General features: G+C 36.1%; 1 protein-coding gene across 4 annotated transcripts in view; it reads left to right on the top strand.

The window, feature by feature from the left end:
* The window catches only part of CNST (consortin, connexin sorting protein), a 115,848-nt gene that overhangs the window by 36,852 nt on the left and 51,025 nt on the right, over positions 1–27,971 (top strand). For 3 of the 4 annotated variants that reach the window (XR_014296596.1, XM_082652499.1, XM_082652498.1), the window contains exon 2: positions 2,710–3,135. The exons of the other annotated variant lie outside the window; for it this stretch is intronic. Coding sequence is in view for 2 of the 3 variants with exons in the window: in XM_082652499.1 (XP_082508625.1) it covers positions 2,760–3,135 (376 nt within the window). In the remaining variant the exon portion in view is untranslated. The remainder of the gene's footprint in view (positions 1–2,709; positions 3,136–27,971) is intronic. 4 annotated transcript variants of the gene reach the window in all.

Here is a 27,971-nt window from a genome sequence, read left to right as displayed (position 1 = left end):
CAGAGCCAAAAGTTGACCCTTGGTCTGCCTGTGTTCTCGGCTATTATGCTGAACTGCACAGGATGCAAATCAGGAAGACCTGGTTTCAGATCCAGTTCCACTTCTTTCCAAGAATATGATTTTAAACAAGTTATTTTTGCCTCTCCAAGCCTCAGAGTCTTCATCTAAAACACAGTATGAGCACCTCCCATGTAGGCTTGTTTGGAGAATTAGAAATAAGGTGTGTGAAGTGCCTGGCACGGCTTCTAATACATGACAGAGACTCAACAAGAGGCAACTCTTATTGTTTGGGGCTCTGTGGATTGCTTTCTTCCTTCCCCTTTGGCATGAGATCTCTGTGTCTCTTTCAGATAAAAGTAAAACCTTTATATTTTCAACTGCAAATACATGCTAGAAAATAATTTGGTTATTTAAATCAGAGAACAACCGAGGCTGTTGCCAGTTTTAAGGACTGACATTTTTCCTACATAGCCACATAAAATTTTCACTGTTTTTATTGTGATAAAAAATATGTGACAGAAAATATGCCATTTTAACCATTTTTAAGTATACAATTCAGTGGCATTGATTACATTGACACTGTTGTGTAACCGTCACCCCTGTCTCTTTCCAGATCTTTTCCATCACCCTAAGCAAAATCTCTGTAACCATTAAGCTGTAACTCCCTCCCCTGCCCTCAGCCCCTCTAATCTAGTTTCTATTTCTATGAATTTGCCTATTATAAAATTACACATAAGTAGAATCATACAGTATTTATCCGTTTGTGTCTGGCTTAATGTTTTCAAGGGTCATCCATGTTGTGGCATGTATCAGAACTTCATTCCTTTTTATGGCAGAATAATATTCCATTGTGTGAATATATCACATTTTGCTTCTCTCTTCATCCGTCAGTGAACATTTGGGGTGTTTCCACCGTATTAGCCACATGCACTTTTAAAGTCTCATTTGAATTTGGATTCTCTCATGAGAGAGATCTTGAAGACACTTTATTAAAATAATAATTACTGGGACTTCCCTGGTGGCACAGTGGTTAAGAATTCTCCTGCCAATGCAGGGGACACGGGTTCGAACCCTGGTCTGGGAAGATCTCACATGCCATGGAGCAACTAAGCCCGTGTGCTACAACTACTGAGCCAGCACTCTAGAGCCCATGAGACACACCTACTGAGCCTGTGTGCCACAACTACTGAAGCCTGTGCGCCTAGAGCCCGTGCTCCACAACAAGAGAGGCCACCACAATGAGAAGCCTGCGCACCGCAATGAAGAGTAGCCCCTGCTCGCTGCAACTAGAGAAAGCCTGCGCGCAGCAACGAAGACCCAATGCAGCCAAAAATAAATTAAATAAATAAATTTATAAAAATAATAATAATTACTTTTCAATTAAAAATTATACTCTAGTTAGAATTCATTTAGGTCTAAACTAAGTTATTCTAGTCAAGTTAAATCATTTTACTTTTCATATTACATACTTCTTAGTGGAGCTATGTAGTATATATTTTAAGGAAAATGATACCAGCCAGATTTAGATATTTTTATATTTGACAAGCAGTACTTTTATGCCTGAATCAAATAAAATATTCCACTTGCAAAATAGTTGAAATCATGTGATACAATCAGTGTAGAGCTCATGTTTTGTTTTATACTTTGTTTTACTGGTTTTAAAAAAATTTTACTTTACTTAAATATATATTTATTTATATATATTTACTGACTTTCTAAAGAGCAAATAAACATTTCTTTTTATTAGTTTGAAGAATTTACAAAATTCTTTATCACTGCGTTTTTCTCAAAATTGCTGAAATATTATATTTCATTCAAATCCAAAGTAATACTTGGCAAGCATAAAAATATCTAAATCTGGCTGGCATGATTTTTCTTAAAATGTAATATACTTTTGGATGAGAAGAGGGGGTAAAACATGACTGATACAAGGCTTAAAATCTATTTTGTATATCTTTAAAATGTTAGAAGGATTCTTGGAGTAGACTGAGATTTTTTTCCAAGACTTAAACTAAATAGCCTAGAGTTAATCATGGCCCTCTTTTTTTTTTTTTTTTTTTAATTGTATAAAAGGAATCTGTTGACAATCCTAAGGTACTTTTCAGGGCTTATTTTTAGGAAGGATGTAATGAGAATATAGTATAAATATATGCTACCTGAATTTTCCCCCATATACTTTTTAAAAAATTTATTTTAAAACTATTTTTAAATGTTTTCATTTGTAAATATTGCTGCTGTTTGGCCATATAACGACTTACATAAGTAACTTTCACTTGTTTGTTAAGTGTCCAGGGATAACATGAGTGATTGGTTTTAGCAGACAACCTTTAATTTAGCAGATAACCATTAATTTCTTTCTTCAAGGCAGTGGTCCCAACGTGATGCACATTAGAATAATCTAGAGAACTTCAAAAAATATGTCAGTGTTTGGGCTCGATCCCCAGAGATTTAGATTTCAGAGGTCCATGATAGAAATTTGACAAGCTCCATAGGCAATAAACTTACAGCCAGGGTTTAGAACCATTGTATTCAAGCAAGAACTAGGTGAGGTGGGGTAGGGTTGTAAGTGGGATAGAAGTAGTAGAAATGAGCCTTAGTCATTTCTCTCTTCCCTACTTACAGTAGAACAACCCAGGAGAAGAGGAAAATCAAAGATCCCCGAAAATCCAGAGTTTAAAAAATGAATTTTTTTTCTTTTTGTCATTGTAGACATTGAAGGACTTTAATGAAACTTAAACGGTTCAACAAAAGATGCTCTAATGGATGACAGTGAAACTCCTACATATAATCTGCAGATAGAACCACAAGTTGGATGTCATCCTGGTGATGGCGTGGAAAGTACTGTAACATGCTTGCCCTCTGCATCAGATGAAAATGAAAATCAACTTGATGGTGATGGGCATGAGCTTCTGACCAGCAGTGACAGTGCAATGGGTAAACCTGAAGCGTTTGAGCCGGACAGTCTCAACAATAATGAAAGCTGCACATCAAGCTGTGAGGTGGCTGCAGGTGAGAACTTGGAAAACACTGCTTGTGAAGGCCCCAAAGATGGACAGGCCTTCTTGAGAAAGGACCAAAAAATACCTGGAAAAAGTTCAAGAAGCAAAAAAGGCACTGTTAAGAAGATACCACAAGGTATTTTTAAAAAATTATTTATACTATTGTTTAAGAATAAAGTCTTCCCATCCCATACTGTGTGTATTGTCCTGCTTCTTGCTTTTCTTCTCTTAATATATTCCAGAGCTAGTTCTGTGATAGCACATACAGATACATCTGTGTGGTATGCCATGCATGTGACGTATGTCTCTATAGTGTTCCATTATATGGGTGTACCATAAAGTATTTAACCACTTCTTTATGGCTGTTCCCAGCATTCTGATGTAATAAGTGTGCTGAAATTGACATTCTTTGTACCTGTCTTCTCACTAGGTGCTTTAAATATATATATATATAGCCTCCTTCCTTTATATATTAGACCATTTTCTACCAATATCAACCTTAAAAGTTTCCTTCTTTCATCACTTTGGCTTTGATTTCTACCCTGTGAGTTTATGGGCTAGTACAATCTTACTCAGCCTCTTTATAGGATCTTTCCATCTCACTTAGTAGGTGAGTGGTAAACATTAACATATATTAATATACATCATCTAACAATGTTGAATAAGACATCTAGCTTTATATTACTTTGGTTACAAAGTAAATCAGAGTATTTCTCATCTGGCTTATAATTTGGCAGTTAAAATTTGGAGCTGTGGACTTTTTTGCCTGAGTCACAGGGCACGCTTGGGAAAAGGCAGCCTCTCGTTATTTTTGATCAAAACCATTTGTCTCTAGAGAGTTCTTGACACCCTAGACTGGGACTCTTTAGTGTAGCACCACTTTACCCACACAAACAGCTGCTCTAGTGAACAAAATGGAGTGTCTCCTCTCTTCTGCTTCTTTGGCTGATTAGAAACATAGCCAGTCTGTCCATATCCTATTTTTTATTTGTATTTGTTTATTTGGAGTAAAATATGAAACTTCCTGGTTTCTACAAATCAATCCTTGTTTATTCAGTCGGGCAATTTGATAACTTTTTAATGTAACTCATTAAACTCATTTGGCTTTCCAATTAATGGATCCCTTTTTCTTTGCTTTTCCTTAGTAGACTCAAAGCAAATTAAAAAAATTTTTGACAAGAGAAGTGAAAGCATTTTCTTAAAAGAACTAATTGTAAACAGATGATATATACAGTGCTATCTGTATATAAATTGATTTATTCAGTAACCATAATTCAAGTGCTATTTGACTGTTCCTTTCTAATCTGATCTAGTGATGTTTTTAAGAACTGACACCTAGTTGCATATATATGAGTCAATCATAGCTTCAGGATTCATGGCTCCTTTTATTTCTTCTTTCCATGACCTATTCCAGTTACCCTAGGTGTGATTATATAATTTCAAGTTATTTAGTGATTATCAGTGAGCAGATATGTGTAAAATTACTGTCGCCTTATGCATTTGAAATATATGACTTATAAAAGTTAGGGACAGCCTTTATACAGATTATTTAAAAAGTTATTTTATATATCTTTAATAAAATGAGTTTAAGAGTGTAAGAAAACTGAATTAGGAGTTGTACAACCTAAGGTCAAATCTTACTTCTGGTCCTGGGTCACTTGGTGAGACTTAACCATTCTGTACTTTAGTTTCCTCATCTGTGTAATGATGATGTTCATCTACATATATCTATAAAACTCCTTTCTGAGCTGTGAATTTCTCAGATTTCTGAATAGAGATGGTATAGTCTAAACTCAATTAAAATTTGGTGATTCACCTCCAGTGTATCTATAGAGTTTTTCATGTATAAGCGGTACGTTGGTACATTTTTGTTTTTAATCATCATCTTTAGCTGGAGTACTGCAAAAGCCCCCTAAAGATGTCTCCCATCTTGTTTCTTGCTAATCCATTCTTCATGTCAAAACTAAAAATGCACAGAGTTTATGGTTAGAGATCTATGGGCATATTTACTCTTTACTATTTAATTCTAAGATACTAAGTAAATAAAGTTTCACAAAATTAGCAGATAAGTACTTTTCTAATAATAGAGTAGCTTCTCAAATGTGAAATGAAATGACATATAAAACATGATATTCAATTCCAAACCAGAAATAAGTTTTTTGTAGGTGAGTGCCCTCTCAACAGTTTTTTGGAAACATACATTAAGGTGAATTTATTCACTGTTATGCTTACCTAGTTTAATTTGTAGTAATTTTTCATGTATCCAAAAGCTAGTACTAGGGGAAAAAAATTGGAGCAATAGTATTAGGGGACATCATTATTTACTGGTTTTCTGGAAGCAGCATTTCTGTAAACCTGCTAAAACCTGGAACTTGTCCCCAGGAAAAGTCCAGTTGTCATTATGTTACAAGAATTTTTTTTTCTTAAGAGAATGGAGCAGGGTTTCAAGCTGCATTGCATCAAGTTTTCACTGTGGTTAAATCTGGTGTAGCTTTAGGTAAATGTCCTAAAAATGAATGAAAATGAATCAATAATATTTTTAAATTTTTTATTGAAGTATAGTTGAAACCAGTAAATCTTTAACAGCTTGATTGAGATATAATTCACATACTATATAATTCACTCATACATTTAAAGTATACAGCAGTTCAGTGATTTTTAGTATATTCACAAAGCTGTGCAATCATTGCCACAGTCAGTTTTAGAACATTTTCATCACCACAAAAAGAAATCCCTTACCTATTAGCAGTCACTCCCCATTTCTCAGACTCTGCCCTTAAAAAGCCTATGGGAGCTCTAACAGGCATGCGTTTGTTAAATTCCCTTGGAGTTTCGTGAGTTTCATTTCTTGAAATGCTTTTTCAGATCTGCTGTATATAAAATCTAAATATTGAGTTTAGGATACTCAGACAAATGTGTATCCTAACTAAGTGAGCCTTTTATATGAAAGGAGAAAATAAATAATGGTTTTTGAGTTCAGGACAGTCTGGCTGGAGGCAGAGGTGCTTAAATAATCAGGTAAGCTTGTAGAGCTAGACATTGGCTTAGTGTGGCTCATTAAATTTCCTAACGAATAATTAGAGCTCTGCTTCTTTAAGAGCTCAGCAAAGCAAACAAGCTGTATGAAGTGCTGTTCTTTCCACTCAAGAAAAGTGCCCTTTGTGGCATATGCGAAGAAAATAAGGATAATCTTTTGAATGTTTATATGTCAGAGTCTCCTATGATGGCACATTCCTACTAAAACGCTTAAAACATGAGTGATTTAGCTAGTGAAAGTAGTGGTCTTTCATCCTTGTTTGAGTCCCATCCCCCAAAACAGTCCTGAGGTATTAATAGTAATTTTCAAGACGCTGCCTAAAATAAAGTTGTGGCTATTTTGATGTCTTTCCTTCTTTATATTGACATTGAAAAAAATGCCTTCATTGCTGTAATTTCATATTATGATTCTTTGAGCCATTGCACAACTAAATTCCTCAAATCACCTGCGTATGCTCATGCATATCTTGGCCATAAGTTTGGAAAATGGATCAGAAATAAATTTGAATACATGGTTATGTAGTTCCTATGCTAAGACTCTATGTGCTTTGTTCCTTTTATTTTCCTTCCAAAATTTCCTCTCTCAAAGGTTCAAGTTAGTGCCATGAAAATAGAGAGAAGAGTGCTCAACATTTAAATATCTTCAGTTGTTGGCTAAACACATTTAAGCAGTTAAAAGGAAATATTCCTTCCTTTTCCTCAACACTACATACTAGTATTATGAGAGATAAAGTTGAAAATGAGCCAGCTTCCTTCTGACCTGACCTGGGGTCAAAGGGATAACTTATGTAATTATAGCATAATTACCATTTGCTTTGCATGGCACATTCCCCTCCTGTGCCCTCAGGTGGCAGCCTCTGCCTTTAGAGGGAGCAGCACAGGGGTCTGTGGTTAGGAGCTCAGGCCACAGTCAAGCTGCCCTGTGACCTAAGGCAAGCGACCTGACTCCTCTCAACCTGGCTCCTTATAAATTAATGGCTAAGGATAAAATGAAGCACTTAGTAGACATTCCAAGTGGTAGCACTGTTTTCTAGATTGGGCGTTATTGTCTGATAGGATAATTATCTTTGTCAACTGAAAAAAAGAAAAAAGCACAACCTAAAAGTTGAGAATTAAGTTTTATTTGGCGACAAAACTGAGAACTTAAGCCCAGGAGACAGCCTCTCAGATAGCTCTAAGGAACTGCTCCGAAGAGGTAAGGGAGGAGCCAGGATAGTAGGAGTTTTTGCAACAAAGACCAGGTAGTCGGAACATCAAAAGATCACTGTTAACTAGAGAAAACCAGACATCTCAAGGAATTTAGCGCTTTTCTATGAATGGGAAGATGCAAGAGTCTGGGCTCATTGAAATCATTCTTTTGATATACACCTCAGCTTTCTGGGGCCAGTATCCTGTGCTTTCTTATCCTGAGTCTCCTCTGGGTGAATCATTGGGGTGGCTGCAGAGGCTGACTGTTAGAGGGTGGGCATCCTCTTTCTATCCTCAGTTCCCTCAGGGTTCACCTTCTGGGCAGCTGTACTGTGATGGCTCGATGGCTGCAGCATCCTTTGTTTACTGATATGGCAGGCAACATTTTTTCTTTAACATCTTACTAAGTTCACTGATTCTTTTTCCTGCTTGCTCAAGTCTGCTGTTGAATCCCCTAGTGAAGTTTTCATTTCAATCACTGTATTTTTAAGTTCCAGAGTTTTTGTTTCACTTCTGTTGATAATTACTATCTCTTTAATTGATATTCTTATTTTGTTCATAACATTGTTTTCCTGATTTCCTTTGTCCATGGTTTCCATTAGCTCTTTGGGCATATTTAAGACAGGTGATTTAAAGTGGTTTTCTAATCCAACATTTGGGCTTCCTCAAGGATGCTTCCGTCAGTTTATTTCCTCTGAATGGGCCATACTTTAGTGTTTCTTTGTATGCTGTGTGACTTTTTGTTGTTGAAAACTGGACACTTGAATATTATAATGTGGTAACTCTGGAAATTATATTCTCCCTCTTTCTCAAGGTTGGCTGTTCTTGATTGAAGTTATGGTTTGTATTCCTTTTCCATTCTTTATGGCTCTATGCTTAGGTCCTTCCTTAACACTTAGCCAGACCATTTACAATTCTGCCTCAGCCTTCACTTCCTGCTGCCACTGAGCTTATTCATCCAGTGGGAAAAGCTTAAGGTGTTCTCCCGTCCCTAATAAGCATGCTTCCTGGCCTGGGCATATGTGTAACTTTCTAAATTCCCTACTATATGCCAGCGCTTTTGAATGCTCTGATTTCCCAAAGAAACTCTATCCCTGGCCTTTGCTCCCTGGTTTTAAGCAGTCTATTGTATGCCTCAGTTGTGAATTTTTTGCCCCAGGTGGCTGCAGATTTTTTGATCGCTTGATAATGTAACAAAGCAAGGGCTTCTGTGCCCCCAGCAGAAGCTCTGGCACAAACTCTGAGAGCTGGTGTTTGCAGCAAAATAAGGGTTTTTTGCAAGGCACCAAGTGAGGGAGTGGGAACCAAGTCTTAGATCCAATTCAACTTGGTCTTTAAGTTATGGGGTTTTTTGTTTTTGTTTTTTGTTTTTAGGGGAAGAAAGACTGGGATTGTCATTTTGTGACATTTCTTAGTCAGTGTTTCAGGAGTCAGTATGTCTCTGGTTTACAATTTTCAGGCCAGGTGGTCCACAGCTTGGGGAAATCTATTAGCTTATCTTGCCATAGAGAAACAACTTGAGTTTGTATGTTAATGATGATACCTATAATAGTAATTTTAGTACATTAATGTTATCGACAACAGCAATTTTAGTCATCTGACTGGTATGTTTGTGTTCAGTTAGCACAGGATTGAGGTCAGAGAGGACAAGAAAGGGAATGAAGTTTTGCATAGAGAGATTGATCCTAAACTCAGCAGGAGAACTTGGTTTTAGGGGCACTTGGTATAAGTAATGCTTGCCAGCAAAGCCTGCTGCTTTTCTGCTCTGAGGGGGTTCTGAGTTAGGTGAAACAGAGGTGAACACCTTGCATCAGTCCTTCAGGTAGTCCCAGACAGGTTCGAATAGAGAAACAGTAATTTTCAAGTAAGGTCTGCCCTGCTTCCTTTGGAACCAGGGACCAGTGTCCCATATAGGGAGGGTGCTGTTGTCTTCAAGACCGTTGCTGAGCTGGAGAGGGCAAGGGCTTTTAATATGCCACAAATCTCGCCTACCAGTTTTACAATGCCTTTTTCTTGATTCAGCATTCACTTTGTTCCTGTATATCTGTGACTGTTTTTCCAGAGTTGTGACAAAGTTGATTTCGGTAGTTCTAGTTTTTGTTTTTGTTTTTTTTAAATATTTCTATGAAGGGATGGGAGTTTGGAGCTGCCTACTCCATGATTTTGCTTATATCACTCAACACCTTTTAATTTTAGGGTTTCCAATAGCAAGAGCTATGCCCAGATGCATGGATTGAAAATGCTCTGAAGAATACTACTGTTCCGTATTTTTGTTTGATAGCACCTTTTTAGATAGGGATGCTGTTGATTAAGAAACATCACCTCAATCTTTGGGAAGTGATATTATCTTTGTTTTAGAGATGGAGGGCACAAAAAGCTTAAATATTGAAGCCTCATAAGGATACAGTGGTTGAGAAGTTTAAATGCAGTAGAGCTCCAGGAAAACAGTTTGGTAGTTCCTCAAAGTTAAACATAGAATTACCATTTAATTCAGCAATTCTACTTCTAGACATGTACCCAAGGTAATTGAAAGTAAGGACTCAGATACCTGTACACCAGTGTTCATGGCAGCATTATTCACAGAAACCAAAAGGTATTAACAACCCAAATGTCCATTGACAAAATGTATGAAACAAACAAAATGTATGGAAAAAAACATATATATGGAAACATTATTCAGCCTTAAAAGGAGTGATAATGTGATATATGCTGCAACATGGATGAACCTTGAAGACATTATGCTGAGTGAAACAAGCCAGACACAAAAGGACAAATATTGTTTGATTTCACTTACATGAGGTATTTAGACTAGGCAAATTCTTGGAAACAGGAAATAGAGTAGAGGTGTCGACTGAGAAAAAAGAAGGCAGAACCTAGAAGTTGAGAATGTTTAATTTGGCAGACTTTCTGAAGACCTAAACCCAGGAGGCAGCCTCTCAGATAGCTCTGAGTGGCTGTTCCTAAGAGGTAAAGTAAAAGCCAGGAGATACAGCAGTTTTTGCAACAAAAACCAGCTAGTCAGAACATGGAAAGATGACTTAATTAAAGAAAACCAGACATCTCAAGTTAATGAATTTAGTGCTTTTCTGTGTACAGGAAGATGTGAGAGTCTGGGCTCATTGAAATCATTCCTTTGATATGCATCATAATTATCTAGGGCCAGTATCCTGCTTTTTTCCATCCTGAATCCCATCAGGGTGCACCATTGGGGGGCAGCTGCAGTGGCTGATGATGGTGGCAGGCAGCCTGTTTGTCTCCATCCTGAGTTCCCTCAGGGCTCACCGTATGGGCAGCTGCAGTGGCTAATGGCTTGATGGCCACAACCTCCTTTGTTTACTGATGTGGCAGAGGATTCCAGATGTGAAACAGGAGGGGAATGGGGAGTTAATGTTGAATGGGTACAGAGTTTTGGGGGTGATGAGAAAGTTCTGGAAATGGTTAGTGGTGATGGCTGTACAACATCGTGAATGTAATTAATGTCACTGAATTGTACAGTTCAAAATGGTTAAAAAATGGTTTTATGTTACCTATAAAAAAAAAATCACCAAAAAAAGTTCATAGAGCTCCAAACTCACTGGTATGGACATATAGAGTTAATTTGATTGAAGCTTGCTGAGTTTTAAACAAAAGTTCTTGAGTATTTATTGAGCACTTACTGTATGACTGCCACCATGATGCATGCTTTGTATGAAATAGCTCATTTAATCTTCTCCAAAGCCTTAACTAAGTACCACAATTAGCCTCAGTCTACAGATGAGGAATCTGAAAGCACAGAGATAAGTAAATTGCCCAATATCATATTGCTCACAAGTGACACTCTCAGGATTTGATCCCAGGCAGTCTGACTTCAGACTGAGCCTGATTGTTAGACCATGCTATTTGACTTTTTCTGAATTCTAATGTGTGTTTAAAGGAAAGTTGTTTCATGTTTGACTGACCATACTTTGCCTTTTCTCTGAGTATGTTGCCAGCCGTGCTTCTTCAGAACAATTCCTGCTTGCCAGCCTCAGCAAGATGAAACATAATCAGAGAAAGGGGTAATGGTTCACTCTGAAGGAAGTGGTGGAGTTTGGTTTGTTTCAGTAATTGTCTCTGAATCCTGGTATAACTTTTCCTCAGATTTCGTTATTAGATCTAGTCTCAATGTAGTGAAAGGGACCTTCGACAACTGGGTCAAGGAAAGTATTTTTATGAAAGCAGTGAATGTAGGTTTTTTCCCTAATACTTTTATTCAAAAAGCTCAGTGTTCTTAGTTGAAAGAAGAGAGGTCATGGAATTGTGGATAAATAGCAGTGTGTCTTACTTTATTTCTTATCTAAATGTAATTTCTGAGGAGAGTCTGTACAGGGCAGTATCCCCGTTTAACAGGTAGGAAAATTAAGAGGTTGACTTGCCTAGAGTTGCAGAACTAGAAAGCAGTCAATTTGGGATTCAAACCCAGGCACCTGACTTCAGAGTCAAGGCTCTCATTTAAGCTCTGATGAATTTCAATTGCTTTATCTATAATTTCTAATACCCACTTTATACTGTTGTGAGAGTCCAGTGGCGTAGTGAATATGGGCTCGTAGTATACTCCATGGTACATACTCACATTTAACCAACTTTTTTCCCAAGAAGTATTTTAAGTACCTGCTCTGTGTTAGGCACTGTGCTCAGTATTGATGTCACAATGGTTAATCATACCCCTGCCCTTGAAAAGCTGACAGACCAGGCAGAGGGAACAGCATGAACAAAATGCAGATTGTTTTCTAAAGCCCCACAAACCTGCATATAAAATAGCTTCCTTATACTCTTGAGTAGTAGTATACAGTATATGAAATGCATTAAGCCTTCATTTTTTAAAATTGAAGTATAGTTGTCTTATAATGTTTTGTTAATTTCTGCTGTACAGCAAAGTGATTCACTTATACATATATATACATTCTTTTTTTAATACTCTTTCCCATTATGGTTTATCCCAGGATATTGAATATAATTCCCTGTACTATACAGTAGGACCTTGGTGTTTATCCATTCTGTATATAATAACCTACATCTGCTCACCCCAGCCTCCCACTCCATCCCTCCCCCAACCCCCTACCCCTTGGCAACCACAAGTCTGTTCTCTGTGAGTCTGTTTCTGTTTCATAGATAGGTTCATTTGTGTCATATTTTAGATTTCACATCTAAGTGATAGCGTGTGATATTTGTCTTTCTCTTTCTGACATACTTAGTATGATAATCTCTAGTTGCATCCATGTTGCAGCAAATGGCATTATTTCATTCTTCTTCATGGCTGAGTAGTGTGTGTGTGTGTTTGTGTGTGTGTGTATACATACACCATATCTTCTTTATCCATTCATCTGTCGATGGACATTTAGATTGTTTCCATGTCTTGGCTATTGTGAATAGTGCAGCTATGAACATAGGGGTGAAATGCATTAAGCCTTTAAATAACCCTTCTCCCATCCCCAAACATCCCCATCAGCTTAGTTTACATTATTACTTTCACTATTTTATCCTAAGTATAGCCGTTGCTGCTATCTTTACCTAGGCCTTGATGTCTTCTATGTAGCATCTTTTCAACCCCCATTTTGCCTGTGATAATTTTTCATTATCTTGATTAATTACTACCTAAGGTATGAGATTTTTACCTTTAAATTATCTAGTCACATCATTCTCCCTGTCACGCAGAGAAACAGTTAATATCCCTTCGGTATATTAACAAATGGCAGATTTTAGATTATTAAAGAAGAATACTATGAGTAATTATGTCAGGGTACACTCCTGATGTTTCAGGGTAAAGGATACTGGTACTGTTCTTCCACAGGTGTGTCTCTTGACCACTATCAGAGACAGATTCTAAATTGAATAAAATAACTGTGTCAAAACTGACACAAAACTCAGGTGGTGTGATGAATTGAATACAATCTCTCAGTTAAGGTAATTCCTCTAATCTCTGGCCCAAGGCAGTTACAAGTAATTTTTTAAAAGAATGTGAAACCTCAATAGGTACATGTAAGCTATGATGTCTATTTTAGAACTTGATGAAGTTGACAGATATTAAATTAAATGAAGGCCTATGATTGACTGTCACCACCTACATATACTTATAAATAGAATCACCAAATTGCTTAATGAGGTGTTTTAACTATAGCCCATTTGACTTTCACAGATGAAGATAAATAGAATTTTTTGCTCCTATGTGGATGTGTAGATTCATACCTAGTAAAAGAAAGCTTCTTTTGTATTGAGTGACAATTTGTAATTAAGGTGAAATTATATGTGCTGATACATGTTTTGATTTGGCTTTTCTCAGTAACTATAAATACAGTTTTACCAGAAAAGTTTTAATATATTTAGAAGAAATTTTTGTATTAATTGATGATATATTCTTAATTTTTTCAAGCAAAACTTTTGTAAGACCATGTGACATGAGAAGTAATGACATAAAAATTATTTTGAACTCTACATGGAAAAATACTGAAACTTCCATGTTATGTCATAAATGCTTGATTACTATTACTTCAGAATGTTTTAGTACATTATAAAGGTATCAATTCACAATATGCTAATCTTTCTGAGTACTCATGGTTATGCTAGTGTTTATTTTCTTTATTGTCTTTATTAAAAATAAGTTTAATCATGTTCAAACTTACAATATTGGTGACTAATAGATAAGCAGTTTAATACTCCAACGTAGTTTTTATAATTCCTGTTATTCACCGTGACATTAGCAATATGTGCTTCATTAGCTTTATTTACACTTTGCTCTGAATGTTTTCTTCAAAGTGAAAAAAGAAATGTAAAAGCGCACTGTCTGAGAAGTGCTTTATGATTCCTGTGACCTTTTTAATTCAAGTGACAGTAAAACCTCTTTTTAGGATAAGCTTTGGGAGTACACCTACCTTTTGCATTCACTATCTCATTTAATTCTCACAATAATTTTATAAGTTGGTAGAGTGTCCAGATTACAGATCAGGAAACTGGGGGGTGAAGAGATTGACGGATGTGCTGCAGGTACAGCTAATACGTAGTGGAAGTAGGATGGGTACTTAGGGCTGCCCTGATTTCCGTCATTCTTCTTCCAACTCTTTGGGAATACATAGTTTTCTCAGTATGAGTTCTTTATCCTAGTAATGTGAAATTAATAAGGACGTATTTTAAGTAGTTTAAAAATCGATTATCCAGAATATGGCTAAATCCTGTTTTCCCATTGAATATTTTGTATGCCTAAGGCAAAGTATATCCTTGTCATTTAATAACATGTATAGTAACAATTTATATGTTTCTTTAAACCATGATAAAATTATTGTCCTTCAAGCTTGACAGCACTGGAAACAGAAACCTGCTTTTTAGTATGGAATGTGGCAGAATTCTTGCAAGGCCATGCACTTATTTTCTTGCATGAAACTCTGATATGCCACTGTTTATGCAATCTACATTTTATGCAAAGTTAGTCACAGTGGTTAAAAAAATACAATGTGTGTGGGGGAGGGCAGCTAGAAGATACTTGTATTAGACAGATACCCTTACCTTCAATTTTCTTAAATAATTGACAGCCTTGTTTACAGTGATATTTTACATTTCAATTCATTTATTTATTTAAATTGTACGTATTTAAGGTGTGCAACATGATGGTTTGATATACATAGTGAAATGATTACTACAGTCAAGCTAGTTAACATATCTCCTCACATAGTTACCATTTATTGTGTGATGACTGCAACTGAAATCTTCTCTCAGTATATTTTCAGTGTACAATACAGTATTATTAAGTATAGTCATCATGCCTGTACATTAGATTTCTAGATTTATGCATCCTACATAACTACAACTCTGTACCTTTTGATCAACATCTCCCCGTCTGCCCCCACCAGTCCCTGGGAACCATCATTATACTACTTTGCTTCTGAGTTTCATTTAAAAAAAAAATTTTTTTTTTTTAGATTGCACATGTAAGGTGAAATCATGCAGTGTTTGTCTTTCTCTGTCTAGCTTATTTCACTTAGCATAATGTCCTCCAAGTTCATCCAAGTTGTCACAACAGGCAGGATTTTCTTCTTTCTCATGGCTGAGTAATATTCCATTTTATATGTGTACCACCTCTTCTTCGGCTGTTTATCCATTGATAGACACTTGTATTATTTCCATATCTGGGCTATTATAAGTAATGCTGTAATGAACCTGGGGGAGCAGATATCTCTTTGAGTCTTGATTTCATTTCCTTTGGGTATATACCCAGAAGTAGGTTAGCTGGATAATATGGTAGTTGTAGTTTTACGTTTTTGAGGAATGTTTGTCCTGTTTTCCACAATAGTTGTACCAATTTGCATTTCCACCAACAGGGTACAATCAAATTGTTTTCTTGCTATTCATTTGTTTGAATTCCTTATATATTTCGGATGTTAGCCCCTTTTCAGATGGGATGGTTTGCAAATATTTTCTCCTATTTCATAGGTTTTCTCTTCACTTTGTTGATTGTTTCCTTTACTGTGCAGAAGCTTTTTAGTTTAATGAAATCCCATCTTCTACTTTTGCTTTTGTTGTCTGTGCTTTTGGTGTCATGTCTGAAACATTATTGCCTAGACCAATGTCAAGAAGATTTTCCCCTATGTTTTGTTCTAATTGTTGTATGGTTTCAGGTCTTACATTTAAATCTTCAGTTCATACTGAGTTGATTTTTTTTTTTTGATTTTTGTATATGTAGTGAGATAAGCATCCAATTTCATTCTTCCGCATGTGGAAAACCAGTTTTCTCAGTACCATTTATTGAAGAAACTATCCTTTCTCCAATTATTTGTTTCTTGCATCTTTGATCAAGTTCATAATTGTGTGGATTTATTTCTGAGCTCTCTGTTGTGTTCCATTGGTCTGTATGTCTGTTATTATTGCCAACCATCTTATTTTGAATACTAAAACTTTGTAGTATTTTTTGAAATCAGGTACTGTGATGCCTCTAACTTTGTTCTTTTTACTCAAGACTGCTGTGGCTATATGTGATCTTTTGTGGTTCCATATACATTTTAGGACTTTTTTCTATTTCTTTGAAAACTGCCATTGAAATTTTGATAGGGATTCCATTGAATCTGTAGATTGCTGAGTATTATAGATATTTTAAAATTCTTCCAACCCATGAACATAGTATATCTTTCTACTTATTTGTGTCTTCTTAGTTCCTTTCATAAATATTTATTGTTTTCAGTGTACAGAGCTTTCCCCTACTTGGTTAAATTTATTCCTAAGTACTTGATCGTTTTAAAGCTATTGTAAATAGGATTTTTTTCTTTATTTCTTTTCCAGATGGCTCATTGTTAGTGTATAGCAACGCAACTGATTTTTGTATGTTGATTGTATATTCTGCAACTTTACTGAAATCATTTATTAGCTCTAACAGTTTTTTAGTGGCATCCTGAGGGTTTTCTATTTTATAAGATCATATCATCTGCAAACAGACAGTTTTACTTCTTCCTTTTTGAGTTTGATGCCTTATATTTCTTTTTCTTGCCTAATTGCTCTGGCTAGGACTTCCAGTACTGTGTTGAATAGAAGTGGTGAGAGTGGGCACCTTTGCCTTGTTCATGACCTTAGAGGAAACTATTTTAATCTTTCACTGTTGAGTGTGATGTTATCTGTGGGTTTGTCATATATGGCTTTTATCATGTTGAGGTTTCCGTCTGTAACTTCTATGTCAAGAGTTTTATCAGGAAAGGATATTGAATTTTGTTAAGTAACTTTTCTCACATCTACTGAGATGATCATATGATATTTATCCTTCATTCAGTTAATGTGCTGTATCACATTGATTGATTTCTGTATGTTGAACCATCCTTGCATTCCAGAAATAAATCCTGCTTGATCATGGTGTCCAATCCCTTAAATGTGCTGTTGAATTCAATTTCCTAGTATTTTGTTGAGAGTTTTTACATCTTTATTCATCAGAGATATTGGTCTATAGTTTACTTTTCTTGTAGTATCTTTATTTGGCTTTAGTATTGGGGGAAATGCTGGCTTTGTAAAAATGGGATTGGGACTGTTCCCTCTTCTTTGATTTTTGGAAGAATTTAAGAAGGATTGACATTAATTTTTCATTAAATATTTGGTAGAATCCACCAGTGAAACTATATGGGCTTGGGCTTTTCTTTTTTGGGAGATTTTTGATTACTGATTCAATCTGCTTACTCATTACTGGTCTGTTCATATTTTCTATTCATGATTCATTCTTGGTATGGTGTATGTTTCTAGGAACTTATCCATTTCTTCTTGGTCATCCAATTTGTTGACATATAAATTGTTCATAATAGTCTCTTATGATCCTTTGTATTTCTGTGGTATTAGTTGTAATGTCTTCTTTTTCATTTCTGATTTTATTTATTTGAGACTTCTCTCTTTTTTTCTTATTGTAGCTAAAGATTTGTCAATTTTGTTTATCTTTCCAAAAAACCAACTCATTGTTTCATTGGTCTTTTCTATTGTTTTTCTAGTCTCTATTTCATTTGTTTCTACTCTAATCTTTATTGTTTCTTTCCTTTTGCTAACTTTGGGCTTAGTTTGTTCTTTTTCTAGTTCCTTGAGGTATAAGGTTAGTTTAAACGTTTATTTGAGATCTTACTTTTTTTGTAATGTGGGCATTGATTACTATATAGTTTCTTCTTATCGCGGCTTTTTCTGCATCACATAAGTTTCGATAAGTTGTGCTTTCATTTTCATTTTTCTCAAGATACTTTTTACTTCCCTTTTGATTTCTTTTTTGATCCATTGGTTGTTCTGGAGTGTGTTGTTTAATTTTCACTTATTTACGTATTTCCCAAATTTCCTCCTGCTATTGATTTCTAGTTTTATAACATGGTGGTCAGAAAAGACACTGGATATGATTTCAGACTTTTAAAATTTGTTAAGGCTTGTTTTGTGGCCTAACATATGATCTATCCCGGGGAATAACTTGATAAGATCCTGTGCTCTATTGCTGTTAGATACAATGTTTTATATAGTTCTGTTAGGACCTTTTGATCTATAGTGTTGTTCAAGTCCACTTTTCATTATCAGCCTGTATGATCTATTCATAGCTGAAAGTGGGGTATTGAAGTCCTCTATTATTATTATATTGCTGTCTATTTCTCTCTTCAGTTTAGTTAATATGTGCTTATATATATTTATATATGTGCTTGGTTACATATCTGTTTACAATTATTATATCCTCTTGATAAACTGACCCCTTTATGTGACCTTTGTCTCTTTTGACAGTTTTTGACTTAATTTTGTCTGATATAAGTACAGCAACTCCTCCTCTCTCTGTTTATCATTTGCATATAATAATGTTTTTCATCCCTCACTTTCAGCCTATGTGTGCCTTAAAGCTAAAATGAGTCTCTTGAAACAATTGTTGGATCTTGTTTTTTAAATCACTCAGGCACCCTATGTTTTTTGATTAGAGAGTTTAATCCAGTTACACTTGAAGTAATTATCAGTAGGTGAGGATTTACTATTGCCATTTTATAAATTGTTTTCTGGCTGTTTTGTAGTTCCTCTCTTCCTTTCTTTCTGTCTTCATTATTTGATAATTTTTATAGTGGTATGCTTTGATATCTTTATCTTTTGTGTGTCTACTGCAGGATTTTTTTTTTTTGGTTACCATGAGGCTTATATAAAACATCATATATATATATATATATATATATATATATACACACACACACACACATATATATATATATATATAATTGTATTTTTAGCTGATGACAGTTTAATTTTTACCATAATCAAAAAGTACAGTTTAGGGAATTCCCTGGAGGTCCAGTGCTTAGGACTCTGCACTTTCACTGCTGAGGCGGTTCAATCCCTGGTCAGGGAACTAAGATCCCACAGGCTGCAGAGCATGGCAAAAAAAAAAAAAAAAAGTAGTTTAACTTCTCCTCCCCTGACATTTTATGTTATTGATGTCACAGTTTACATTTTAAATATATGGTTTATCTATTAACACTTTATTGTAGCTATAGTTACTCACAATACTTCTGTCTTTTAACTTTTATACCAGAGTTAAAAGTGTTTACGTCAATCACGTGATACATTACATTAACAAAATGAAGAATAAAAATCATATGATCATCTCAATAGATGCAGAAAAAGCTTTTGACAAAATCCGACACCAATTAATGGTAAAAACTCTCCACAAATTGGGTATAGAGGGAATATACCTCAGCATAATAAAGGCCATACATGACAAGCCCACAGCTACTGTTATACTCAACTGTGAAAAGCTGAAAGCAGTCTCTCTGAGATCAAGAACAAGACAAGGATGCCCACCTTTGTCACTTTTATTCAACATAGTATTCGAAGTCTTCCATCAGACGAGAAAAAGAAAAGGAATCCAAATGGGAAAGGAAGAAATAAAACTGTCACTGTTTGCAGATGACATGATAACTAAGCATAGAAAATCCTAATGATGCCACCAAAAAACTATTAGAACTCATCAATGAATTTGGCAGAGTTGCAGGATGAAAAATTAGTACACAAAATCTGTTGTGTTTCTATATACTAACAACAAACTATCAGAAAGTGAAATTAAGAAAACAACCCCATTTACAATTTTCTCAAAAAGAATACAATAAGTAAATATAACTAAGGAGGTAAAAGACCTGCACTAAGAAAGCTACAACACTGATGAAAAAAACTACAGATAACACAGATTGAAAGATATACCATGCTCATGGATTGGAAGAATATTGTTAAAATGACTGTAGTACCCAAAGCAATCTACAGATTCAGTGCAATCCCTATCAAAATACCAATGGCATTTTTCATAGAAATACAGCAAATAAATCTAAAATTTGTATGGAAGCACAAAAGACTGAATAGCCAAAACAATCTTATGAAAGAAGAAACAAGCTGGAGGTATCATGCTCACTCATTTCAAGCTGTTCTACAAATCTACAGTAATCAAAACAATATGCTACTGGCACAAAAATAGATGCATATACCACTGGAACAAAATAGAGAGCCCAGAAATGAGCCCACACTTATATGGACAATTAAAGACAAAGGAGGCAAGAATATACAATGGGGAAAATTTAACCTCTTAAATAAATAGGGTTTGGAAAACGGGACAGCTACATGAAAGAATCAAACTGAGCCACTTCCTCACACCACAAAAATAAACTCAAAATGGATTAAAGACCTAAATGAAAGACCTGAAACCATAAAACTAGAAGAAAACATAGGCAGTACACTCTTTGTCATTGGTCTTAGCAATAGTTCTTTGGATATGTTTCTGCAGGGAAGGGAAACAAAAGCAAAAATAAGTAAGTCAAACTAAAAAGCTTTTGCACAGTGAAGGAAACTGTCAACAAAACAAAAAGGCTGACTACTGAATGGCAGAAAATATTTCCAAATTATATATTTGAGAAGGGGTTAATATCCAAAATATACAAAGAACTCATACAATGTGATATCAAAAAACCAGACAACGCAGTTAAAAAATGGGCAGAGGACCTGAGTAGACATTTTTCCAAAGAAGATGTACAGATGGCCAACAGTCACATAAAAAGATGCTCAAGACTGAGCTCTGCCCACCAGAGCAACACCCAGCTCTACCCACTACCAGTCCCTCCCATCAGGAAACTTTCACAAGCCTCTTAGTTAGCCTAATCCACAGGAGGGCAGACAGCAGAAGCAAAAAGAACTACAATCCTGCAGCTTGTGGAACAAAAACCACATTCACAGAAATAGACAACATGAAAAGGCAGAGGGCTATGTACCAGATGAAGGAACAAGATAAAACCCCAGAAAAACAACTAAATTAAGTGGAGATAGGCAACCTTCCAGAAAAAGAATTCAGAATAATGATAGTGAAGATGATCCAGGACCTCAGAAAAACAATGGAGGCAGAGATCGAGAAGATGCAGGAAATGTTTAACAAAGACCTAGAAGAATTAAAGAACAAACACCTAGAAGAATTAAAGAACAAACAAACAGAGATGAACAATACAATAACTGAAATGAAAACTACACTAGAAGGAATCAAGAGCAGCATAATTGAGGCAGCAGAACGGATAAGAGACCTGAAAGACAGAATGGTGGAATTCACCGCCACGGAACAGAATAAAGAAGAAAGAATGAAAAGAAATGAAGAAAGCCAAAGAGACCTCTGGGACAACATTAAATGCAACAACATTCGCATTATAGGGGTCCCAGAAGGAGAAGAGAGAGAGAAAGGACCCGAGAAAATATTTCAAGAGATTATAGTCGAAAACTTCCCTAACATGGGAAAGGAAATAGCCACCCAAGTCCAGGAAGCGCAGCGAGTCCCATACAGGATAAACCCAAGGAGAAACAGGCCAAGACACATAGCAATCAAATTGACAAAAATTAAAGACAAAGAAAAATCATTGAAAGCAACAAGAGAAAAACGACAAATAACATACAAGGGAACACCCATAAGATTAACGGCAGATTTCTCAGCAGAAACTCTACAGGCCAGAGGAGAGTGGCATGATATATTTAAAGTGATGAAAGGGAAGAACCTACAACCAAGATTACTCTCCCTGACAAGGATCCCATTCAGATTCAATGGAGAAATCAAAAGCTTTACAGACAAGCGAAAGCTAAGAGAATTCAGCACCACCAAACCAGCTCTACAACAAATGCTAAAGGAACTTCTCTAAGTGAGAAACAAAAGAGAAGAAAAGGACCTACAAAAACAAACCCATAACAATTAAGAAAATGGTAATAGAAACATACATATCGATAATTACCTTAAATGTGAATGGATTAAATGCTCCAACCAAAGAACATAGACTTTCTGAATGGATACAAAAACAAGACCCATATATATGCTGTCTACAAGAGACCCACTTCAGACCTAGGGACACATACAGACTGAAAGTGAGGGGATGGAAAAAGATATTCCATGCAAATGGAAATCAAAAGAAAGCTGGAGAAGCAATACTCATGTCAGATAAAATAGACTTTAAAATAAAGAATGTTACAAGAGACAAGGAAGGACACTACATAATGATCTAGGGACCATTCCAAGAAGAAGATATGACCATTATAAATATATATGCAACCAACATAGGAGCACCTCAATACATAAGGCAACTGCTAACAGCTATAAAAGAGGGAATCAACAGTAAGACAATAATAGCGGGGGACTTTAACACCTCACTTACACCAATGGACAGATCATCCAAAATGAAAATAAATAAGGAAACAGAAGCTTTAAATGACACAATAGACCAGATAGATTTAATTGATATTTATAGGACATTCCATCCAAAAACAGCAGATTACACTTTCTTCTCAAGTGCTCACAGAACATTCTCCAGGATGCGTCATGTCTTGGGTCACAAATCAAGCCTCAGTAAATTTAAGAAAATTGAAATCATCTCAAGCATCTTTTCCTGCCACAAAGTTGTGAGATTAGAAATCAATTACAGGAAAAAAAAAGTTAAAAAAACAAACACATGGAGGCTAAACAGTACATTACTAAATAACCAAGAGATCACTGGAGAAATCAAAGAGTAAATCAAAAAATACCTAGAGACAAATGACAACGAAAACACAATGATGCAAAACCTGTGGGATGAAGCCAAAACAGTTCTAAGAGGGAAGTTTATAGCAGTACAAGCCTACCTCAAGTAACAAGAAAACTCTCGAACAATCTAACCTTAAACCTAAAGGAACTAGAGAAAGAAGAACAAACAAAACCCAAAGTTAGTAGAAGGAAAGAAATCATAAAGATCAGAGCAGAAATAAATAAAATAGAAACAAAGAAAACAATAGCAAAGATCAATAAAACTAAAAGCCGGTTCTTTGAGAAAGTAAACAAAATTGATAAACCATTAGCCAGACTCATGAAGAAGAAGAGGGACAGGACTCAAATCAATAAAATTAGAAATGAAAAAGAAGTTACAACAGACACCGCAGGAATACAAAGCATTCTAAGAGACTACTACAAGCAACTCTATGCCAATAAAATGGACAACCTGGAAGAAATGGACAAATTCTTAGAAAGATATAACCTTCCAAGGCTGAGCCTGGAAGAAATAGAAAATATGAACAGACCAATACAAGTAATGAAATTGAAACTATGATTAAAAATCTTCCAAAAAGCAAAAGTCCAGGACCAGATGACTTCACAGGTGAATTCTGTCAAACATTTAGAGAAGAGCTAACACCCATACTTCTCAAACTCTTCCAGAAAATTGCAGAGGAAGGAGCACTGTGAAACTCATTCAATGAGGCCACCATCACCCTTATAGCAAAACCAGACAAAGATACTACAGAAAAAGAAAATTACAGACCAATATCACTGATGAATATAGATGCAAAAATTCTCAACAAAATACTAGCAATCAGAATCCAACAGCACATTAAAAGGATCATACACCATGATCAAGTGGGGTTTATCCCAGGGATGCAAGGATTCTTCAATATATGCAAATCAATCAATGTGATACACAATATTAACAAATTGAATAATAAAAACCATTTGATCATCTCAATAGATGCAGAAAAAGCTTTTGACAAAATTCAACACCCATTTATAATAAAAACTCTTCAGAAAGTGGGCATGGAGGGATCCTACCTCAACGTAATAAAGGCCATATACGACAACCCCACAGCCAACATCATTCTCAGTGGTGAAAAACTGAAAGCATTTCCTCTAAGATCAGGAACAAAACAAGGATGTCCTCTCTCACCACTATTATTCAACATAGTTTTGGAAGTCCTAGCCACAGCAATCAGAGAAGAAAAAGAAATAAAAGGAATACAGATTGGAAATAAGAAGTAAAACTGTCACTGTTTGCAGATGACATGATACTATACATAGAGAGTCCTAAAGATGCCACCAGAAAACTACTAGAGCTAATCAATGAATTTGGTAAAGTTGCAGGATACAAAATTAATGCAGAGAAATATCTTGCATACCTATACACTAATGATGAAAAATCTGAAAGAGAAATTAAGGAAACACTCCCATTTACCATTGCAACAAAAAGAATAAAGTACCTAGGAATAAACCTACCTAGGGAGACAAAAGACCTGTATGCAGAAAACTAAAATACACTGATGAAAGAAATTAAAGATGATACAAACAGATGGAGAGATATACCACGTTCTTGGATTGGAAGAATCAATATTGCAAGAATGACTATACGACACAAAGTAATCTACAGATTCAATGCAATCCCTATCAAATTTCCAGTGGCATTTTTTACAGAACTAGAACAAAAAATCTGAAAATTGTATGGAGACACAAAAGACCCCGAATAGCCAATGCAGTCTTCAGGGAAGAAAACAGAGCTGGAGGAATCAGACTCCCTGACTTCAAACTATACTACAATGCTACAGTCATCGAGACAATATGGTACTGGCACAGAAACAGAAATATATAGATCAATGGAACAGGATAGAAAGCCCAGAGATAAACCCACGCACCTGTGGTCACCTAATCTATGACAAAGGATGCAAGGTTATACAATGGAGAAAAGACAGTTTCTTCAATAAGTGTTGCTGGGAAAACTGGACAGCTACATGTAAAAGAATGAAATTAGAACGCTCCCTAACACCATACACAAAAATAAACTCAAAATGGATTCGAGACCTAAATGTAAGACTGGACACTATAAAACTCTTGGAGGAAAACAAGAAGAACACTGTTTGACATAAGTCACAGCAAGATCTGTTTTGATCCACCTCCTAGAGTAATGGAAATAAAAACAAAAATAAACAAATGGGACCTAATGAAACTTAAAACCTTTTACAAAGCAATCTACAAACAAGATGAAAAGACAGCCCTCACTATGGGAGAAAATATTTGCAAGCGAATCAACAGACAAAGGGTTAATCTCCAAAATATACAAACAGCTCATACAGCTCAATATTAAAAAAAGAAACAAACCAATCTAAAAATGGGCAGAAGACCTAAATAGGCATTTCTCCAAATTAGACATACAGATGGCCAAGAAGCACATGAAAAGCTGCTCAGCATCACTAATTATTAGAGAAATGCAAATCAAAACTACAATGAGGGGCTTCCCTGGTGGCGCAGTGGTTGAGAATCTGCCTGCTAATGCAGGGGACACGCGCATTCGAGCCCTGGTCTGGGAAGATCCCACATGCCGCAGAGCGGCTGGGCCCGTGAGCCACAACTACTGAGCCTGCACGTCTGGAGCCTGTGCTCCGCAACAAGAGAGGCCGTGATAGTGAGAGGCCCGCGCACCGCGATGAAGAGTGCCCCCCCCCAGCTTGCCACAACTAGAGAAAGCCCTCGCACAGAAATGAAGACCCAACACAGCCAAAAATAAATAAACAAAAACAAACAAACAAAAAAAGCCAAGCATTTAAAAAAAAATTACAATGAGGTATCATCACCTCACACCAGTTAGAATGGGCATCATCAGAAAATCTACAAACAGCAAATGCTGGAGAGGGTGTGGAGAAAAGGGGACCCTCTTGCACTGTGAGAATGTAAATTGATACAGCCACTATGGAGAACAGTATGGAGGTTCCTTAAAAAACTAAAAATAGAATTACCATATGACCCAGCAGTCCTACTACTGGGCATATACCCAGAGGAAACCATAATTCCAAAAGACACATGTGGGCTTCCCTGGCGGTGCAGTGGTTGAGAGTCCGCCTGCCGATGCAGGGAACACGGGTTCGTGCCCCGGTCCAGGAGGATCCCACGTGCCACGGAGCGCCTGGGTCCGTGAGCCATGGCCGCTGAGCCTGCGCGTCCGGAGCCTGTGCTCCGCAACAGGAGAGGCCACAACAGTGAGGCCCGTGTACTGCAAAAAATAAAAAACAAAAAACACATGCACCTGAATGTTCATTGCAGCACTATTTACAGTAGCCAGATCATGGAAGCAAGCTAAATGCCCATCTACAGATGAATGGGTAAAGAAGATGTTTTATATATATATATATATATATATATATATATATATATATATATATACACAATGGAATATTACTCAACCATCAAATGGAGTGAAATTGGGTCATTTGTAGAGACGTGGATGTATCTAGAGACTGTCATACAGAGTGAAGTAAGTCAGAAGGAGAAAAACAAGTATATTAATGCATATATGTGGAACCTAGAAAAATGGTACAGATGAACTGGTTTGCAGGGCAGAAATAGAGACACAGATGTAGAGAACAAATGTATGGACACCAAGGGAGGAAAGTAGTGGTGGGGTGGTGGTGTTGGGATGAACTGGGAGATTGGGATTGACGTGTATACACTAATATGTATAAAATGGATAATAAGAACCTGCTGTATAAAAAAATAAATAAAATTCAAAAAAAACAAACAACTGAAATGTAAGTCCTCCTCCCTGACCAGAATCTTGATTCCTCATTTCCCTTCTCTATAGGGGAATTTCTTGGATATCTTTCCAGAAATATTTTAAAGTTCTGGCACCGAGCACTAGCTCAGATCTTAGGGTATGATCTCCTTGCATTCTTTTTTCTGATACACAAATGAGGAGTATACAGTACTATTCTGCTTTTTTAAAAAAGAAAGAAAGAAAAGATGCTGAACGTCACTAATCGTCAGGGAAATGCAAATGAAGACCACAGCGAGATATCACTTCATACCCGTTTGAATGGCTTGTATCAAAAAGACAACAAATAGCAGGTGTTGGTGAGGACATGGAGAAACGGGAACCCTTCTGCTCTGTTGGTGGGAATGTAAATAGGAGCAGTCACTATGTGAAAATAGTATGGAGAGTCCTCAAAAAAGCAAAAGTAGAACTACCATATGATCCAGCAGTTCCACTCCTGGGTATTTATCTGAAGGAAAGATAAACAGTAATTCAAAATGATACATGCACCCCTGTGTCTATTGCAGCATTATTTATAATAGCCACGATATGGAAGCAAGCTAAGTGCCCATCAGTAGATGAATGGATAAAGATGATGTGTTCTATACACACACACACACACGCACACAGATACATGCATATACAGTGGAATATTACTGAGCCATGAAAAAGATTGGCATCTTGCCATTTGTGATAACATGGATGGACCTGGAGAGTGTTATGCTTAGTGAAATAAGTCAGAGAAAGACAAATACTGTATGATTTCAGTTACATGTGTCATCTAAAAAACTAAATAAGTGAACAAACATAACTAAAGAGAAACAGTCATAGAACAAACAGGTGGTTGACAGAGGGGAATGGGATGGGAGGAGGAGAGAAATAGGTGAGGGAGATTAAGAGGTACAAATTTTCAGTTACAAAATAAATGAGTCACAGGTATGAAATGTACAGTGTGGGGAATATAGTCAATAACTACGTGATATCTTTGTAATGATGACAGATGACAATGAGACGTATCATGGTGATCACTTTGAAATATATAGAAATATTGAATCACTAGGTTGTATACCAGGAACTAACAGTATTGCAGGTCAATTATACTTCATAAACAAACAAACTCATAGAGAAAGATCAGATTTGTGGTTACCAGAGTTGTGGGGTGGTGGGAAGGGGAATTGGGTGAAGGTGGTCAAAAGGTACAAACTTCCAATTACAGGATAAGCAATTACTAGGGATGTAGTGTATAACATGATAAATATAATTAATGTTATGTGTGAAATTATGTTATGTGTTATGTATGTAATGTTATGTGTTATGTTATATGTGAAAGTTGTTAAGAGAGTAAATCCTAAGGGTTCTCATCACAAGAACATTTTTTTCTATTTCTTTAATGTTTTATCTATATGAAATAAACTTATTGTGGGATTCATTTCGTGTTTTA

This window comes from Grampus griseus (assembly GCF_964374135.1).
Source record: "Grampus griseus genome assembly, chromosome: 1".
NCBI classification, from domain to species: domain Eukaryota; kingdom Metazoa; phylum Chordata; class Mammalia; order Artiodactyla; family Delphinidae; genus Grampus; species Grampus griseus.
Note: the sequence above shows the minus strand (reverse complement) of the source record. Positions and strands in the feature narration are given on the sequence as shown.